The following is a 19,327-nucleotide window of genomic DNA, read 5'->3' as shown; positions in this document are numbered from 1 at the left end:
GTACCTGATATTCAGGCTTTTTCTGACATCCTGCTTCTGGAGTTCAGTAAATAACTGTGGTCAAACAGTGAGTTTTCACTGCTTCACTGGGCGTTATGTAAGGATTAAAATTAAAATTATACGGGAGGAAACTATAAGGACGGGCATTCTCTGGGTCGTCTGGGTTGCAGACCACATAATGTAAAGCAGAATTCATCCAGTGAACATGCAGGAAGCTGACCTTTACAATGTGTAGTAGAGCACAAAGATTATTTATCATCAGATCCTGACCCATCCGCGTGTTAATGAAGTCGCTGTTTATCGCATTCGCAAATGTGCGCATTACTTCTTTTTCTGTGTGAGGCTGAAGATACTCAATTGAATTAAATTTTATTTATATAGCAACAAACCACAACAACGGTTGCCTCAAGGTGCTTTTTACTGCAAGGTTGCACTGAGACATTAATCTAACACACTTCAGATCTGTTTGAGCTCCAGAAGCTGTATTTTGACAGCCCTTTAAATTTGGTTGGTAATGGATGTAAAACCACAGATCAGTAAAAAAAAAGAAAAAATAGTTCATTGCAGTCAAACTGCTGGAAGAGCAGACACCCAACACACTTTAATTGTATATCAACCTCTCTGTAGAAATGGGACTAACAAAAACAGTGTTCACTGGAAAAACTAACTTCACAGCCTTTAAAAAGTGTGCATACCCCTCATACTGGGATTCTCCCTACACATTAAGTTTGGCTCATTTCAATTCTGCTCTGTTTCATTAAAACACCAGTTTCAGTGAGGACCAGAAATATTAAACATTCACGGTGAGGACTCAGTGAAGAGCTGCAGGACAAAGTCAAAGCTTTAAACCGTGCGCCTACGCAAATTACACACTTGTTCTGATAACCTCTCCTCTTCCCATTAAACAAATTAACACTTCTAACAGCAACTATCACAGCCACACAGGGTCCAAAATTGACATGCTTCCTTTTGGTGCTAAATTCAGTGCAATTTGCAGAAAACTAAGCTGTACGTCTTAGTAGATCACATTTGTGTGATTCAATACCCTCCTCCCAACATTCTGTGCTCTGATGGCATTTCACAAGTGAACAAAACTAACACTGCACCTTTGTAGGAAATACCAACCAATAGCTATTTAAAGCAAAAAGAGGGTTTTTTTTTCCATTTGTAAAAATCTCCTGTGCCATTTTATTTATTTCCCACGCTTGAAAAACTACAATGGCGAACCTGTATATCTGCAATTACCCTACCTTTATCCTGTGTATAAGATGTCCAGTTCAACTGTTTTACATTTTATGGGATTTAAATGCTCTTTGTAATTTGCTTTAGGATGATCTCCAGTGACAGGTTCAGGTGCCTGTCAGTTTTGTTTATCCGAGTAGATTAGAAGTCAGTTCAGCTGTTTTTATGAGATTACATGTGCTCCATTTGTAACTTTTACTGCAATTTCAGCTTTTCCCATTGTCATTACAGCAATGAATAACAAATGACACATTGCTAAAAGCTACTTAAATCTGACTGTGATCTTTGACTCAAAGGCGCACGGGTGTATGTGGGGGGTGGTGCTTGATATTTTGAGGTGGCACGCACGCACACACACACATACAGGTAGAATATTTAGCAGGAAAGCCTTACACACACACACACACACACACACACACACACACACACACAATCTACAGTTAACATAAAGATTCAGTAGGATGACTACACCCTTGCTTTTCACCTCACAGTTTAATAAGAAAAAAGGGTGGGGCTGGGAATGGAAGGGACAAGATGTGGATGTTTGTGATGTCTATGTGATGGCGAGTGAGCGGGTGTTACCTGCAGTATCTTGTCTCCGGGCTGCAGGGCGGAGGCGGCAGGCCCGTCATGCTGTACCCTAGTAACAAAGATACCCTATAAGTCAAAATGATACACCGTTAGGACAACACAGGGACACGATGGTTTAGAATCTTTGCCTTCTCATTCTCAACTCAATATCCAACCCTCCCAATAAATAAATAAATCACTTTTAAATATATGGCCAGTTCATCAAAGCATTCTCTTTGTTCACAATTTGGAGAGGCATGCAAATACTGCATACATATTTTGACACTGAAACTGTTATGTTGTAAGGTGCTTGTGTTTCCTTCAGATTAGCGGCTCTCTTAAAATTTACAAACACTGGGTGATAAAGCCCTCCCGAAGAGACAAAAAAGATTTAGCAGCTCTTTTTAACAATATAGACTTGGCATATATATAAATATATAAATATATACAGTAAATATTTAAAGATTATGGGAAGAAGAGTAGACGTGGGATGGGTTTCTCACTATGGGAAGGAAGTAGGTCGCGGGCAGGGCAGAAGAAAAATTCATCCCCCATATTTTCCCTCAATAACCCAAGGCAGAGATTGTAAAAACACCAACATCTTTTCACCGAGAGCTGAAAGATGTTTTTGGACACAGAAAGTGTAGGACAATGCACCTGTATCGACTCAACACGGTTCAACAGGTTGTGTTGAACACACGGATATATTTGCCATAGAGAGGTGACAAATAGGACGTGTAGTAGTGAGAGTGCAGCAGCACCTACATACTACAGTCTGTGAGAGAGAATGCAAGAACAAACACATATATTGCATGTTAAACAATTCCACAGGGGAAGGGTTAGTTCAGTGACTCCACGTGAAAACAGTGACATTTAGTATACAGTGAGCCTCATGCATGCATATACAGATAAAATAATTTCTTCACCAGGATACAAACTGGTTTCATTTTGCCTGCAAAATGCTGTGTACGACGCCGTTATTTGTGTCCATTCTTTACGGCGTCGGCACCTCGAACGGGTACGACAGCGTGGCCTTTCTGATCTAATATGAAGCTCACTGTACTTTACAAAAAAGTTTAGTAGGGGCTAAAACTGTGTAGCATTAGTCACACCAATTAAACATTTACACACAACAGAGCAGTTGCACACAGAGCTGCAGCATCTTGCAAAATCCTTCCATCTCCAAAAAAAACTTCTACACAATCGGGAACAATATTAGTAATGTTTCACACGGGGATTTTAGACTTTTCCTTTAAACATGTAACATGTGTTTGTATCTCAGCAGCTCAGTGCGCAACAACAGTACATCTAACAACAGAAGGGACAGAAAATTGGATTTTCAAATGTTCCTGACCCAGATTTAACAAAAAGAAAACATAATAAAATCCGTGTTCTGATCCTTAAAACCTTCAGTCTTCTGTTCTTAAACCGACCCTGAGAAGCTCAAAGATCAAAGCCCAGATCCCAATCCGGTCGATACATGAACTAATTCCCTGTCTCTGCTTGCCGAGTCCTAATTAGGCAGACGTAAAACTGGCCCAGTGGCTTAGAGGGCCTCAGTGAGTCCTGTAAGTCCAACATCGAGGCTATTATCATCATTGCTTCTTTTTAGACACCTGTTGATGACTTCTGATAGATTTTTGAAAGAGGAAAAAATTTATCATCAGGTACATGAGAGCGGTACTTAAAGAGGTATATTTTGTAAACTTTCAATTATTTGGAGATCTAGCCTGGAGATTATTCTGTTTCTCTGCAAAAAACAGAGACAGATAAAGCTACATTTTTAAAGAAGGTATTTTTTTCTGTTAGGTAAAGAGTTAAAAGCAAATATAGATTTAATTATTTTGTATAGTTGTGTTATATTTGGTGGTTTTGATACCAATTTCCTACTGTACCATCTGTGATTCACCTGGACATGTGGGCATGTCCCAGACCCATCAAAGCATGAGTGCAAATAACAAGCTGTCCACCAGGGGGAGCCACAGCCCTGTGGAATAGCCACAGCTGTAGTAGGCTCTGGGGATCCAAAACCACAGATGTATAATTTAGTAGTCAAGCTGTTTTCAAACATACAGCCCTTGTTAACTCTTTCACCTCAAGTTCATCTGAAAGCTAACACTGGCTTTAACCAAAAATAGCTGCAAACACATCAGACGACAAACAGATACACTCTCACGAATAGGCCAGAAAAGAGATTCAAAGAATAATCAAAGGCATCTGCTTCTAGTTTGAGTTGAATTTGGTGACAAATTGACGCCCGAGGTGACTACCGCTGATAAAACTCCGAAGCACCCGTTAATGGCTTCCGCTTGATGCCTCTCACGTGTGAATGAAACAACAGCGAGAACAAGGATTCAGAGGAGGATGCTTGTAACAGTTGCGGTTGTATCCCGGCACTGTAACTTTGACAGCAGACAAATATCCTCCATCTGCTCCCTCCATGTGACCCTGTGGGTTAGTTAGATAAAGCAGACATACAGGCTATATAACATGACACAGGGGACATCTAAATCAATATTTCACTTTAGAACATTTCCTTTGAACCATACATGCTGACGACTCAGTGGGAATCACTGCGAATATCCAGCAGATGAGCAGTGACTGACTGACACGTCCACTTTCGCCATTCGCCGGACGCCACAGTATGTATGGTAAAAGCAAGCGTTCGGTTCTAAAGTGAAACGTCACCAAGTGTTCCACAATGCCCACTGCTCCACACTAACTGGATAGATAACGTAACCTTATCTCGTATTCCTCTGACAAAATGTTCATCTGCATTGACTCCATTTTCTGCCCGTGTAACGCGGCATTAATAATGTACAAACTGCAGCTAGTGCAAGACCTATGGATACAAGCAGAGGAGGGAGGATTAAAATAACTGCACGAGTCAGCAACTGTTTCACCAGTTGTCTGCTTCAAAAACTAAAATGATGAACTGACAGTTTCCACATAATCAGTCTACTCCCGACTCGGAAGAAACTTCCCCGTTTGTTGCAAGGGTGCAATGGAAAGCACTCTTTCTGTGTGCTTTCTATTTATAGGGCAGTCGTCTCCTCTGTTGCTCAGAATAACAGTCAGTCAAAATCTGTCATATAACCCTGTCCTTAGATCAAAGTGGTGAACATCTGAAATCACCCACGGTGTCCCAGAACTGAGCAGCTTTCCCAAAATAGCAGTCAGAGCACCACGAGCAGCATCGCTCCTTTAGACTGACTGCAGCAGTGTGTTTCTAGGACAGACTGCCATGTGCAGCAGGCCTTGGGGAGCTGCAACCCCAACAGGCTCTCTGTCCTGGCATACACTGACAGACACTGTCAGACTCAGAAGTAGGAATGATAAGAGAGTTTGGCTTATCTTATATTTGCATGCATGTGGACATAGCTGTTTAAAGTTTGCTGACCAACCAAACAAGGAGCTTTGCCCTGGATGCTGTGCAGGTATTTAGATCACATCAAAACAACCCTAAAATTAAAGTATGTCAGACTCAAGTATCATAATCACTAGTGAGTCTAACAATGCTCAGATTTAGTTTTGGAAACACCCCCAATCACACCTTAGTGTTTCTTTACCAAATTAATAGCACAGCCCTACATGTAACATTATGCACTCAAACACACCCACAGCGAACCACGTTAAGCGGTTGCCCCACAGACAGACAAACAGACAGAGAAAGAAAACACTGCAGTAACAAGCAGCAGTTTCCATGGCAACTCTGAGGTAAAACCGGGGAGGCTGCGATTGGCTGGCAGGCCGGGTCAGGTCGTACCATGTCGGAGGGTTTGAAGGGGTTCCCCTGGCCACTGATGCCACCAGAGATACTGAAACCGAGACCAGGGTTCTTCTCTATTCTCACGCACAGCTACAGAGAGAGGAGGGAGAGATACAGGAAGAAAAGAAAAGAAAAGACAAGACAACAACTGAAAGTGAAATACAAAGTTGTGAAAAATCACCGCACAGACAGACAGTGACCAGACAACATGTGGAAGTGCGCTCGTGTGTGATGCTGTATTGGAGGTCTTTTATGGAGCAACAGCTGAGGCACTGAGATCTTTGCTTTTTGTTTAGATCTTCAGGTTCCCACCTCAACTGGCACTCTAATCTCATGCTTTGAAAGGTCTAATCTAATTTAATCCCATCTCTGTCACTTTTTAAAATGTTTCAGCCCAGGCTGTTGCAGTCAAGTGGCTAAAATTGCATTTAGAAGCATGAGATATCTCAAGATTTCCCCCTTTAGTTGACTGCTGCCTTGTATTGGTCTAATCCAAGAGCAAAGCAAGGTCTGCAGTTTAAAAGTTAATCTTGTACGGGCGGGAAAATTGCAATTTCCCAAATGGCCAGTTGAGGCTGGCTCCAAAAGTGAGTAAATTCCCCATGGATTCCAATGTTGGCCTAGTTTATATCAGAAAAAAAAAAACATGTTTACAGCCTGTCAAAAGCTACACATCTAGACTTGGTTTTTGGTTCTGGTCAGCCCATCCAAGTCTGTAAATCTGTAAATTAATATTTCAGCATCTTGTTTTTAATTGTAATTAGCACAAACTAGCAGCCACTAGTAGGTATTTGTATGATATACACATCAAATCTTTGAATAAACCTAGCTAGTCTGTGAGAGAACACTAACTAGTGTTAGCTGATAAGTTAGTGTTCCACCCTTTTGGTTTCATCCAAAGAAAGGTGGCGAAGGATGGCGCCGTAATCGTCAAGCTTCAACACAGAACTCCAAAAAACCACTGTGTGATGCCACAGGGGCAAAGTCTAGCTTTCTTTTTATTAACAGAGTGAGTGCTACTGTGAAAATACAACTCCGGTAACTATGGTTATATCTGGTATCAATAAATTCTCCTTGCGAAACTGAGCATCTAATCTGAACCCTCCGTGTCCTCCTATTAATGAAACTGATGTAAACAAGCACTAATCACTCTATGAGAGATTAGTTTGCGGGTTAGTTACCAAACAGCGGATCATGGAGATTGAGGGGAACTATTTTTCCAGTAAAGATAGAGCTAAACAAAGCTGAAATTAGTTACTGAGAGGTAACCCTACATGCAGGAGCATATTTATTCCATCAAAGCATTCACATTTACTGCTACGGAAATATCCCTTCCCCTATACTGCATACGTAATAGTAGTATAAGTAATACTGTATATAGTAATATTAGAAGAGCCCATTTTTGAAAAGACCTCCAATATTGCTTTTGGTGTGGTTGGTGCAGGCAGACACATGAACAGACAGACAGACAGATACCTGCTCCTGAAAACCATCCGTGCTCTTCTGGCCTTTAGTCTGCAACAGGCAGCGAGCGCTCTGAGGCCGTGGGTTGGTGTGGGTGGTCATAACGACCTGGTTGCTATGGCCCATGCCCTGGTTGACATGGTACTGAGGATTGGTAGCGGGCTGATGGGAGGTGTGAGAGGTATGGGGGTTGTACTGGGGTTGGTTTCCGGATTGGGACAGGGCCATAGGCAGACCACCGCTGGGGTAGGCCTGTCCAGGGGCTGTATGGAGAAAAACAGGCTGGTAGCATCTAACTCTAAAACAAAGCTTCTAAAATAGATATGTGTACATGCTGTTAATGTGAGGCCCATGGATTACTGCTGCTAATCAAGATTTCTACATTCTTGCTTAAAAAAGTCTCCTTGTGAACATTTATAAATAGAAATAAAATGATTTTATTGCCAATACCCTGGGACATGTTGCCTTGGTACTGTCCCGGCCCCCCAGACGGAACCACTGACAGCTGCATCCCTTGGTTGTATTGGCCTCCTTTGTTCATCATCCCATCGTAGCCCTGCTGACCCACCACACGATGAGGTGTAGTGGCCGAGGAGGAGGAAGAGGAAGTGACGATCATGGTGTTGTGTGATTGATGGGAAGGGTTATGGGAATGGGCGCTCTGTGGAAGGAGAGCGGGAATACATGTAACGTGTGATTAAGAGTAATTGCACAAATAGTTATCTTTATCACTGAGAAGATGCTCAGCATAAAAACAGAGATGAGATGCTTCACTGAGATGTGAACAGGTCTCACCTTTTTTAACAGGTTGTCAGGTGGGACGTCCCTCCTGCCTAGTGAATAGGGAGCCCACTGGTTGCTTCCTGACACCCCCTCCTGGTCATTGTCCAGCACGCCACCCTGCTGAGACGGGGTCTGAAAGAGACAAAGTGGTCATTACTGACAATGAACATTAAACTCTAGCTACCCCAGTCATGTCTTCCTATTATCTCCTGGAGTTTCAGACAGCTCATCTGAGATTCAGTTGGAAGAATGAACAGAGCTGGAACAGATTTTTCTCCTTCGAGATGAAGTCATGTTAGGCGGTGATAAAACCTGTGATATCGTGCTCAACGTGAACAGATTGTTTTTATGATTCCCCCTTTTTCCCACACCAAAAGCCCCCCTAAAAACCCGCTTAAATGAGAGGAATTTTTCAGAAAAAACCTTGAAAAATTGTAACACAAAATGCCAATGGAGTCTAAGTAAAATGCCCTTCAAAATAAAAGTAACACATTTCAACAGGCGTTAATTTTACTTAGACTCCATTTCCATTTTGTGTAGCACTTTTCCCCAGTTGTACTACTTTTGCAGACAAATCACCATCTTCCATATAAACTGCTGGCAAACAATGGCAACCTGCAACCTATTTCAACCAGTGACTGGCAGCAACCTCCTACAAATACTCGAGAAGTGACTGCAGAATACACAGTTTTTCTTAGTGACCAACTGGTGGTTGCTAGATTGTCACCATCTGGTCCCCAGGCCTGTGTGACTGAAGCCTAAATGAGCCGTGCCCACATCAAACCACTGAGATATTCACAGAAATAGCGACTGAAACTTTAAAAAGTTTGAAATAGCAATTTGGTCTATTGCCATTTCAGATACTGATGTTTATAGTTTATATTGGGGTTTTTTTGCTGTTGCAAAGAAACAAAGAATGTGTCTTTAAAAAAAGTACTTGTTTTCACCTTCTAAGACATCATCAGCGATGGCTCCAACCCTAACTATAGCCCCCCCCCCCCTTTTTTTTAAATTTTTTTAAAAAGAGTCAATTCTATCTGTCTCCAAAATATAGAGTAAATATAGACTCATGAGTGCTAGGTGATAGCCTAGCACTCATGAGTCAGACCTTAGAGGGTTAAAGTCATTCTGCCCTTCCTCTGGGCCTCTAAACCAGTCCAAAACCGATAATTAATGATTATCAGAAAATCAATGGGCACTACATTCAGAAGATGTCAGCTTCATAAGGCTGATGTGATATTGAAACAATATATTGGTTTATCCCTGGAAAAATAACCTGAGTAGTAATCTGTTTGTTTTCCAGAGTTTAGTGCCACTTCGTGGAGAAATGACAGCGATATTAAAAGCTGGTAACAGCTAAGCTGGCCTAAGATGATTGAAAACGCTGTAAATGAGGAATGCCTAACATGTGTCAGACAAAATTTGACAGACAGACTGTGACTGCTGCAAGAAAGGAAAAACAAGTTTCTGTTTGTTGTTATGGTAAGTGACATATTTCAAGTTTTAAATCCTTTAAAACAAGCCACCACCAGGCTGCCACACTGGGCACTGAATGATTTCAAGTCATGCTGAGAAAAAAAACAAAAAAACCCACGGGATTTTAATGGCTTTCTCCAATTCTTATTGTTGGGTTGTAGACAGGGAACATATAACAGTGACTAAAATAGATTGCATGGTCATTGAGTTGTTTAAATAATAGTTTGTATTAGCGGCGAGAATGTAAAGAGGGAGTAGCTGAAGTTGTCTTTAATCATATACTGTAAGCATCAGTAACATTGTTCTTGGAGGGATACTCACAGCGTTAGCAGACGGAGGTGGAGGTAGTGGCAGCCAGCGGCCAGCAGAGGGCTCATGCTTAGTGTTATTGTAAAGGTTAAAGTTCAAAGTGCTGCTGCGCCCCTGGCCGTGACCCCCGCCCTGACAGAGCATGCCCAGCGTGAGCGTGTTGTGCTTTAGGACACCACTCTGATTGGAGAAGACAACATCACACGACATGGGTGAATGTGGGGAGGGGGGGAGGAGGAGGAAGGGGCGGAGCCAACACAGCGGGCTGTAGCATGGCGACAACACACTGTGAGCTCCACAAACAAACAAACAACAATAACACTGATAATAACAGATACAACAACAGCAACAACAACAAGAGTGCAGAGCTGCTGAAAGCACAGAGAAATGTTAGCTAGTGATCGGTCAATACACACAGAACAGTGCGTCATACAGGCAACAACAGGTGGATCAGTTCATTCCAACATTTGTATGTAAGGCTTTTAGATTAGCTGTCGCGTAACATATCTGACAAACAATTAAACCAAACCTATAACCAAAAGACTTCATTTTTGATGATGCATCAGGCACCGTGTGATGGGTTTGGTGGATCATATTGTTTAGATTCTGCAGGTTTTTATCTTTTTTTCATAACTGCACGCTCCAGACCTCCTCCCTAGCATGTCTGATTGTCCTGTCTGCTGAGGTACTGCTTCTCAGTAATTAGTTTGACATTTTCAAAAATAGGCTCATTCGCTTTCTTGCTGGGAGTTAGATGAAAGGACTGATAGCACTCTCATGTTTGCAGGTAAGTATAAAACTGGAGGCCAAAGAAAGATAGAAATCCAGAAAACACCATTCAACAGCTCAATCCATCCTCAGTGCTCAAAATGTGAGAATTTGATTGGATTACTTTGCCTTTAGACAGTTTAAGCTGCACTTCAAGTCTGTAGCTTTTTATTTATCAATCTAAAGTATAACTGAGCTGTCACGAAAGTATTTTCCTAAATGTTACTCCTTTGCAGTGATACTATTGCACGATCCTTAACATGTGATTGTGCAAAACAAACAAAAAGGTGAAAATACAGGTTTTTTTCAGCGCCATTAAAATCCTAATATGGAGACGATCCTGCTGACTTTTATTTGTTCACAAAAAGAAAGACGATTTGAGGACACGACAAAAGATCAAAATATTTATCACAATACAGAATTTACTGCGCTGTCTGTCGTAGTGAGTTTGTGGTCGGTCAGGCTGACAGAGTGACGGTGTGAAGTGGAAACACATGAAGCCAGACATGAATCTGGTTAACCTTACAACACAGACTTGCACAAATACACACAGGGAGGGCTTCCGAATGCTTTCTATGTGTACGCGTGTTTCTCTCTTACGTGTGTGTGCACTGCACTGACATACCCTGTCCAGTCGTTTCGCCTCTATGTGCCTGAGTAGCTGTTGCCTCCAGTCGGCAGGCATCTTGGAGGTGATGTCTTCAGGTTTCTGGGGTACAACAGGTCTTACTTTGATGGTGTCATCGGGTGGCTTCTCGGGGCAGGTTGCCAGGGTGTAGTCAGGTGGCATCTTCTCTAGCAGGGCGGCCATGGTGGGACGGGCAGACACCGGACGTGCCTGAACACAAGGGAGTTAATATTTAAACATAAAAATGTACAAGGTTCATAATTAACAAGTGTTCATATTGGAACATTTTGTGGATAAAAAGCTAAATGCAAGACGGAGACCAAGTGTCAGTTTATCAAGTGGCAACAAATTAGTGTTTTTTAGGTATTAAATGACATATGTAATGCTATTTATGATGCTTACAGCTTGTTTCACTCCCACAAAGTGGTTTAAGGACTTAAATAAACAACAGACTAGTACCACTGGATGTTCCTCAGAAGGACTAGAACACTTAAACTGCTGTTTTATTCTGCCAACCACTTGCAATCACAAAAGGAAAGACAGTGTTGGTCAGTTGTTTAAATCAGTATCAACCCTACAGCATGTTACTAGTTCTGTGAGTGTGTACAGATAGGTTTTTGTGTCAATTGTTACTTTACGTGTACTAAAAAGCAGGAAGGACTCAAAACTCAATGCAAAACATTTAATGTATAATAGTCTCACTGTTTGCTTTCTTAGTTTAGCATCGATTTGCGATGGACTGGCAACCTATCCAAGGTGTGCCCTGCCCCTCATCCAATTACAGCTGGGACAGCTTCCAGTCCCAGTATGACCCATAAGAAATTATCACTAAAAACACAGTACTTCTGAGACTAATCGCTATCTGCTTTAAAGGTGTCTTTGGGTGTATGTGTGTGTACATGTGTGAGTGGATAAGTGGATCGATGGACAGACGGAATTACTTTGAAAGGTGATCCAACCGGCAGCTGTTATATTTCAGTCTGGATCAATAGGTGGTCTGATCAACTGAGTGATACTGCTGCTGTTTAGCAAAGCTGGAAATATTACTAATAGCGATCAATGTGATTGGGTCACATGGCACATGTGAACGAAGATAACACAACAGCGATGCAAACATTACACCAGCTGCCTAAAGGTGAGGCTCTTTGTGTAACAGCTGGTGTGTTTTCCAACCTTCAGTTTTGAGTGTTGGCTAATGATGGCAGGAAAAAGACAGCGGCCACAAGCGCTCTATGTAAGCCCTTACGTTCATTCCCATGCCCAGCTTCTTCTTGTTGAAAGGTGCCAGATGAAGTGATCTGCACATCTAATCAGTATGCTGCTGGACACTTCACTGTGACTAATTTGGGAAAGTCTAACTTGAGGGAAATCCAGAATAGCCTGAAGGGATTATTTATGGACGAGGGATCGCCTTCAGAGATATGACTGAGGCAAAGGACACCAGTGATATGCCTCTTAGTTCGCTACTACAAAAACCTGAACCTGAGTACCTATAAGAAAATGGAAGTGAAACAAAGCTATAATTCTGCATCCTCAAAGAGACGACATAAAAGCAGGCATATTAAAAGCAGGGCAGATTATTCTGCTGTGTTTCTGTGTTGTAACTGAATCACTGTGGCTTTTGACTGCTGACCACACAAAACAAGATATTTGAAAATGTCAGGATGGGATTTTGAAAATGGTGATCTGCCCCTGTTATTGTTTTAAGGCATCTTTAAAGAAGGCAAGTGATACTTAAGTGAACAAAAAGAAACTGGCAGATTTGCCTGTAAGGAAAATAACTGTTAGTTAGAGCCATTATGTTATAACTGTAACATGACTCTTTCACTTTAATACTGCCTCTTTTTAAAGGGCTCAGTTAAGTAGAAACATAAACACACAGACAAACAGTGTACCTGAGATGCTCCGTAGGTCTCGGTGCTGTAACTTCTGGCAGACAGGGGACGCCGCTGAGTCAGGCTCTTGGTTGGATAACCAATCATGGGCTTCTTCTGCTCCTGGTAAGTGGGGTAGTCGTCGTCATAACGACCGTTTCTCTTGTTGTGCAGCATCTGACTCTGGTTGTCGGCCATATTACTCATCGCGGAGTGCTCCATGGGAGTGGAGTAGACAGCCCGGCCATAAAGAGGGGGATCCACCTGAGGGTCACAGATGGGAAGTGAGTGGGAGTTTAGAAAAAACAAAAGTATGAGCTTTCATCCTGGCCTCAAATAAATGCATGGGGATGGGGATGACTTTCAAGTAGAGCCTTAACAAAAACTAATTTTGGGTCTTAGGGAATAAATAGTGTTTGAAAGAAACACATTTCTATGATTTACTTTACATTTCAATAAAGTACATGAAAGGGAAAATCACATCCATTTATGGAATATGAGCATTACTTGTTTTGTTGTGCTTACCTGTTGTCTGTACTGAGACTCTTGGAGCGCCTCCTGCTGAGCTTCATGAACCCGTCTGAACAAGGCGAGCTCCGTAGAGCTCACCAGTGAGTCCGCTCTTCTTAGAAATCCTGGTCTGGAGCGCTGACTTGGGATTGGCTGCTGCTGCTGGCTGGGCGGACCATCTTGGTTGATTGGCGACTGGGGGAAAGAAAACATCTCCAAGGGTGGATATGCACGATACCGAGGGCTCACTAGCTCTTTGGGTAGTGTCTTCCCTGGTTGGTTGAGGTACTCCAAAGCCTTCGATGAGTGGTTGACATAATCTGGTGTGTTTGGGAAAGGGGGAGGGACCCGGCGATCCATGGTCACCTGATTGGTAAGAACAGAATTGTTTGTTTAACTTTGTATTGTTTGGTTTCAATCAGATTATTTTAGTTTTATTGTGTATGTCTAAAAACGTAATATATGAGCGCTACCAATGGTTCACAACTCCATCGAACCTGCGGGTTGTAGTTGTGGTCAAAGTGGTAAGCCTTTTGTGGGATGGCAGGTTTTTGGTTCTGTCTCTGGTTTTGGTCGCCAGATCCGTGTCCGGGGTATCCCATCTCCTCATCTAACATGGGGGCAGACTGTGACCGTGACATGTTGGTCTGCTCCATAGAACCGGGGAGCTCTGGACGGTCCAAACTAGTTTGCTGCTCAATGGATGAACTATAGCTGTCCATGGGAATGCTGCAGAGGAACGTGGCATCATTAGAAATCAACTTCAGTAGCTGCAATCGAGCTTGAGCTTTCTTTAAGAAGAATCAGAACAATATCTACCTGTAGACCTTGTAGGAGCCAATGTCAATCTCGTCTATGCTCTGTGACTTCTTAAACTTGGATCTCGTCTCCTTCATCATGGGGGACAGGCGATCTGAGCTTTTACTCATCACCACGGTCACCTTGTTGACCCCGCCTACACTGAGCTGATCCTTCCTGTTTTGCTCCCCCTCATTGTCGTGATATGTCCAGCTGCCGGGCAAAGGCACTGTGCTTTGCTGAAGCCTTGGGGGAAGAAATAATCAAGGATTATGAGTTGATGATAGGGATAAGTGTTTTTCAATTATGAAGCACAGAAACAAGCTGGATTAGAGGAGTGTTACAATAGTAGAAACTGAATTTTTTGACTAATGCAAATTACTTCCACACCATCGGTCAGTTTCTTGTGATGCAGCTGCACCAAAATTTGAGACTAAGGCTACAGCTCACAATTATTAGAAATTAACGCTTTTTTTAAACTTTCTTTGGCATATCAAAATGACCTTGCACTGTCCCCAGAAATACATTTTATAGTAACATAAAACTAAGAAATGAAAACTGAAATGCTTTCACAATCTCAATTTAGTGACACTTTGGTGTTTTTGCATTGCAACAAAACTAAGTTAAGTAAGATAAGATAAGATAAGATAAGATAAGATAAGATAAGATAAGATAAGATAAGATAAGATAAGATAGAACTTTATTAATCCCTCGGGTGGGTTCCTCTGGGAAATTCGATAAGTAAGCTGATTTGTTATTTTATTGATGTGCAAATAAAAACAGTCACAGCTGTAAAACTTTCAAATCAACGGCTTTAGTTATAACAGCTCTGATATGTTTATTTACTAAAAAAAAACCAAAGACTGCACTGTAAACAGGATTTGAGACCTGCAAACTCTTGGAATTATTAAGCTTTCCCAATAAAATTATGTATTTCAATTGTAAATGACCGTCAGTCACTTACCTTGGATCCATGTCCTTGCGATCAGGATTGGGGCTGGAAGTAGGTGTAAGGTCCAGCTTGGAAGGAAAAGCGGTTCTGTCCTCCAGGGGGCTCGGGGTCCTGGTCCAATTCTGCCAGGGATTCTGGGAAGGATGTCCGGAGGATTGCGAGTCATTGTCCTGGTTTGGTCGTTGGTTGCCGTGGAAGGGGAGCGTCTGGGTGTCCAATTCCAATGGGACCCCTACAATTCGGTCTTGCCTAAGGAGGGGGCGGCGGCCGTGTGTTGATGAGCTGCGAGGCTTAGAGCCCAGCGGAGGGTTTCCCTGACTGGTGGTTGATGAAGGAGGATCCAGAGAAGACTCCTCTGCATCGAAACCCGTGTTGTCGTAGTGAGGTGCGTCAACCCAGTCAAAAGGCTCACTAAGTGGACGCCGATCCCCACGTTGCTGCAGGGTTCCTGATGGAGGAGTTTCTCTCTGAGACAGCAGGGGCTTGGAGTCAATGGGCTTGGGAAATGACTGGGCAAGTCTACAAAGACAGAAAATATCAATCACTGATTATACTGTGGGAGAAAAACCAAGAAGATCAAAATTGCAAACAGGCGACATGCCACGTGGATGTGTGTTGCACATTCAATCAGAGACAATGAGCTCAGAGGACAGATCAACTTTCTCTCCCTTTCTCTCTGATGTCTGTCACACCCATTAGGCCAGAAACCATGTTTGTGTTAGTTATTGTTTACAAGAGAACACATGCCTTCAAACTCCCTCGCTACTACTTACAGACTGCAAATATCGTGTTCCACAAGTAGAAATAAAATACTGCAGTTGTACCTCACTTCAGGGCATGTGGATTAACAGATTTAGTGTCAAACAATACTAAAACCAGCTACCATCCTCCAGGGCCTGCTTAAAACAAGAAGAAACATGGGAAGGACAAGGAGAAGAAAACTAGCATTATTGGACACTATGTTTTGACTGAGCTAAGGAGACACTGTGGTGTCTAACAGAAACAGAAAACATCCGTAAGGTACAGCCAGACAGTCCAATCTGCTAAACCGAAGATTATCGGTGGAGCGAATTTGAACATCTGTGTGTAATATAAACACATATATTGCACATTTCTGTTTTATTCTATGTCTTGCTGTAGATAGCTGATATATCAGTGACAGATATTTTATTGTTACTGCCATCCAGTCTGAGCAATATGATTGAGACTACACTGACAGTGTCGTAAATATGACAGGCAGACTAAGATGACATGTTTTTTTTTATAGCTGTAACATTTCTGATTAGAACTCAAAACTGTCCCAAAAAGTTTTCATAACATTTTTATCCCTTTCTAACCAACATCATCAAGTGCACTGCACCCAGACTTAAAACTTCAGGAGACAGCCCAAACCTTTTTATTTGCTTTTCTAATGCACTGGGGCAAAAAAAAAAAAAAAACCTCCTCTGGATAGTAACATGACTGAAGCTCAGACCAGACAGCTTTGAAGCTGAGAGAGAAAATCCTAAAGAGAAGTCTGCAGTGTTCCAGTGAGCCTCTCTGACCTTGACAGAGCAAGCAGGAAGATGGATGTGACAGATTACAGATGGAGAGAAACTGAAGTGGGGTTACAATTGAAATGTACAAGAGATGACGGACAGCGGGAGGGAGGAGTCATGAAACGGGCGTGCGCACCTGTTGGTCCAGTGCGTCTGAGGGGCCTGGTCCTTGCTGGGAGGCGGTAGGGCGGGATTGTGGGGGTGTCCGTGCGACAGCGTGTGTGAGTGCGTATTGCCGGGCGGGTTGGAGGAGCCCGAGGAGCCCTGTGAGGGAGAGTAATCGGAGTAGGTGGCCGATGAGCCGCTGTGGTTCAGACAGTGGAGTTTATCAACCTCTTCATCTGTAGACTCTGGACAGACAGAAGCAGACACACAGCACGTCCTCTTTGTGATCAACATCATTATATTTTTGGATTTTCCATTGAACTTTTGTTCTTCATGTTATTCATTTTCAACTTTTGCTTTCTATTGCATTTTGGTACCAGAAGCTTGCTTCATGTTAGTTTTCTTTCCTTAAATTTCGATTCAGTACAGCATAATCACACTATTTTTGTATTATTGTTAGTTAACTATATTAAACTTATCTTTACTATATTGCTAATTGAAAAAAATGACCAAATGAAGCTCAAAACCAGTTTTGGCAGATATACTTTAAATTGTTTTGGGAGCACTGAGGGTGAGCACTGCGGTATACCGCCAGTACATGTTTTCTGCAACTATATCTATGTCACTCCCATGCTGCACCTTTCTCTGGCCCCTTACATGTACCACCCAATTGCTACAATTACAGATCAGGCTCCACTCCATCAGGTGACCGATTGAGCAGTATCTAATGTCCTCTGGGTCCGACCTATTCTGAGTTTTTGTCCCCCAATTTAATTACCTGGGAATTCAGCCAATGCACTTTAACCTCCTAGGACCTGGCATCCACATATGTGGACATCACATTTTGGGTTGTTTAGAGCAAAATACAAAATGTTGCTCTACAAGGGCCTGATTTCCACTTACGAGGACGTTATACTGCCACTGTTCTATCAAAATTTTAAATGAATATCCTCATATGTGGATCTCAGAAACAAAAATCAGGTAAAAAAAAAAAAATCAGGTCATTCTTTGTTTTTATATTCATCAGGACCCAATCAGCCCAAATAGCAAAGAAAAATTGAAAATGCATGGCATGAAAGAGTTCTTATCTTAAGAGATTAATAAGGACTTTGATTGTTTATTCCAACAGAATCACTGCCCCAAACACCTCCCCCCTCCCACACCACCTAAAAATAAATAAAATACCAGCAAAAAGAAAAGCAAACCCTTATAAAGAAGGAAAAATATTACTATTCCAGCCAAACAGCAAAACTTTTAAATGTGGACTATTAAACATCAGGTAACTCTCTTCTATGTCTCTGTCAGTACATGAGTTGATCAAAATATTGATGTATTTTGCTTTACAGTAACCTGGTCACAGCACGATCTTGTACTGACATGTGGTATAGACACAGTTTTTTGCCTGAGAATCCTAATAACATTTCATTTTACAATAATGGACTACAGAGCACCAGAAAAACAATTTCAAAGGACTAGACGTCTTTCTGAAAATGTTCTGATGAGATTGTAAAAAGTGCTCCCTTCATTTTTATCTTCTTCTTTGTTTTACACCATTTTGTCTTTATTTATTCATTCATTCACTTGGTTATTATTAAACTCTGGCTTTTTTCCCACTGTGTGTTCTTTGTCCTGCCTCACTCAACTCACCCCAACCGGTCGTGGCAGGTAGCTGCTTCTCCCTGAGCCTGATTCTGCTGGAGGTTTCCTTTAAAAAGGAAATTTTCCTTCCCACTGTTGCCAAGTGTTAACTTATAGGGGCTTGTCTGATTGTTGGCTTTTCTCTGTATTATTGTAGGGTCTTTACCTTACAATATAAAGCAATTGAAAAGAATTCTTCAATGTAACGTGCCAACACAACGCAGAGCAGCGTCCTAAACTTTACTCCCACAGAGGTTTATTATCTTGTTGTTAGTGTCATACATCCTCACTGCCTGGATGTATGAAACAGGAACAACACTGGGTTTAGTTCCAGCACTGTAGCCAGGCTGACAAACAGTGCTCCTTTGACTTTAACTAGTAAGGACTTCATGAATTTCTTCATAAATGAAATTTTAATCATTAGGGGAAAAAACTTCATAGCCCTCATAGCCGTCCCAAGGACAAATGATTACGTTCACTAATTTTAATAACTGTGGTGATTTATTTCTCTCTCCTATCAATCTTTCTGAAATAATAATAATGCCTTCCTTTAAATCATCATCATGTCTATTACACCCAATTCCTACAAGGCTGTTAAAATAAGACTCACCATTGATTCATTCTTACATTTCAAATACCAATCATTATATTTCTATTAACTAGCTACATACCACGGGTTTTTAAGGTATTTATAATTAAACCACGACTTAAAAACCCTTTACTTGATCCAGGTGTCTAAGCTAATTATAGGCCGATTTCTAATCTTCTTTTTTTTTTTTTCAGAAAAATCTTCAAAGAGCAGTTGTAAAATGGCTGGGTCATCATTTGCAGAGGAATGATCTTTTCAAGAAGTTTGAGTCAGGATGTAGAGTTCACACTAAAACAGTGACAGTGGACTCATTT

At 41.8% G+C, this 19,327-nt stretch overlaps 1 protein-coding gene across 14 annotated transcripts in view; it reads right to left on the bottom strand.

The window, feature by feature from the left end:
• Positions 1 to 19,327, bottom strand: part of lrrc7 (leucine rich repeat containing 7) — a 154,864-nt gene that overhangs the window by 4,497 nt on the left and 131,040 nt on the right. For 5 of the 14 annotated variants that reach the window (XM_086268044.1, XM_086268041.1, XM_086268045.1 and 2 more), the window contains 13 exons: positions 16,818 to 17,031; positions 15,156 to 15,662; positions 14,213 to 14,437; positions 13,867 to 14,122; positions 13,409 to 13,759; positions 12,905 to 13,147; positions 11,007 to 11,219; positions 9,626 to 9,793; positions 7,841 to 7,960; positions 7,496 to 7,706; positions 7,058 to 7,308; positions 5,579 to 5,671; positions 1,825 to 1,899 (listed from right to left, as the gene is read on the bottom strand). In XM_086268044.1, the coding sequence (XP_086124170.1) occupies positions 1,825 to 1,899; positions 5,579 to 5,671; positions 7,058 to 7,308; positions 7,496 to 7,706; positions 7,841 to 7,960; positions 9,626 to 9,793; positions 11,007 to 11,219; positions 12,905 to 13,147; positions 13,409 to 13,759; positions 13,867 to 14,122; positions 14,213 to 14,437; positions 15,156 to 15,662; positions 16,818 to 17,031 (2,927 nt within the window). Of the gene's footprint in view, positions 1 to 1,824; positions 1,900 to 5,578; positions 5,672 to 7,057; positions 7,309 to 7,495; positions 7,707 to 7,840; positions 7,961 to 8,857; positions 9,794 to 9,819; positions 11,220 to 12,904; positions 13,148 to 13,408; positions 13,760 to 13,866; positions 14,123 to 14,212; positions 14,438 to 15,155; positions 15,663 to 16,817; positions 17,032 to 19,327 lie in introns of those variants that run through there. The other 9 variants (XM_086268048.1, XM_086268047.1, XM_086268049.1 and 6 more) reach the window with 6 other exon arrangements.

Source organism: Aulonocara sp. 'chitande type north' Nkhata Bay, linkage group LG17 (assembly GCF_057382095.1).
Source record: "Aulonocara sp. 'chitande type north' Nkhata Bay isolate Kocher_YH1m ecotype deep benthic linkage group LG17, A_spYH_male_GT1.1, whole genome shotgun sequence".
NCBI classification, from domain to species: Eukaryota; Metazoa; Chordata; class Actinopteri; order Cichliformes; family Cichlidae; genus Aulonocara; species Aulonocara sp. 'chitande type north' Nkhata Bay.
Note: the sequence above shows the minus strand (reverse complement) of the source record. Positions and strands in the feature narration are given on the sequence as shown.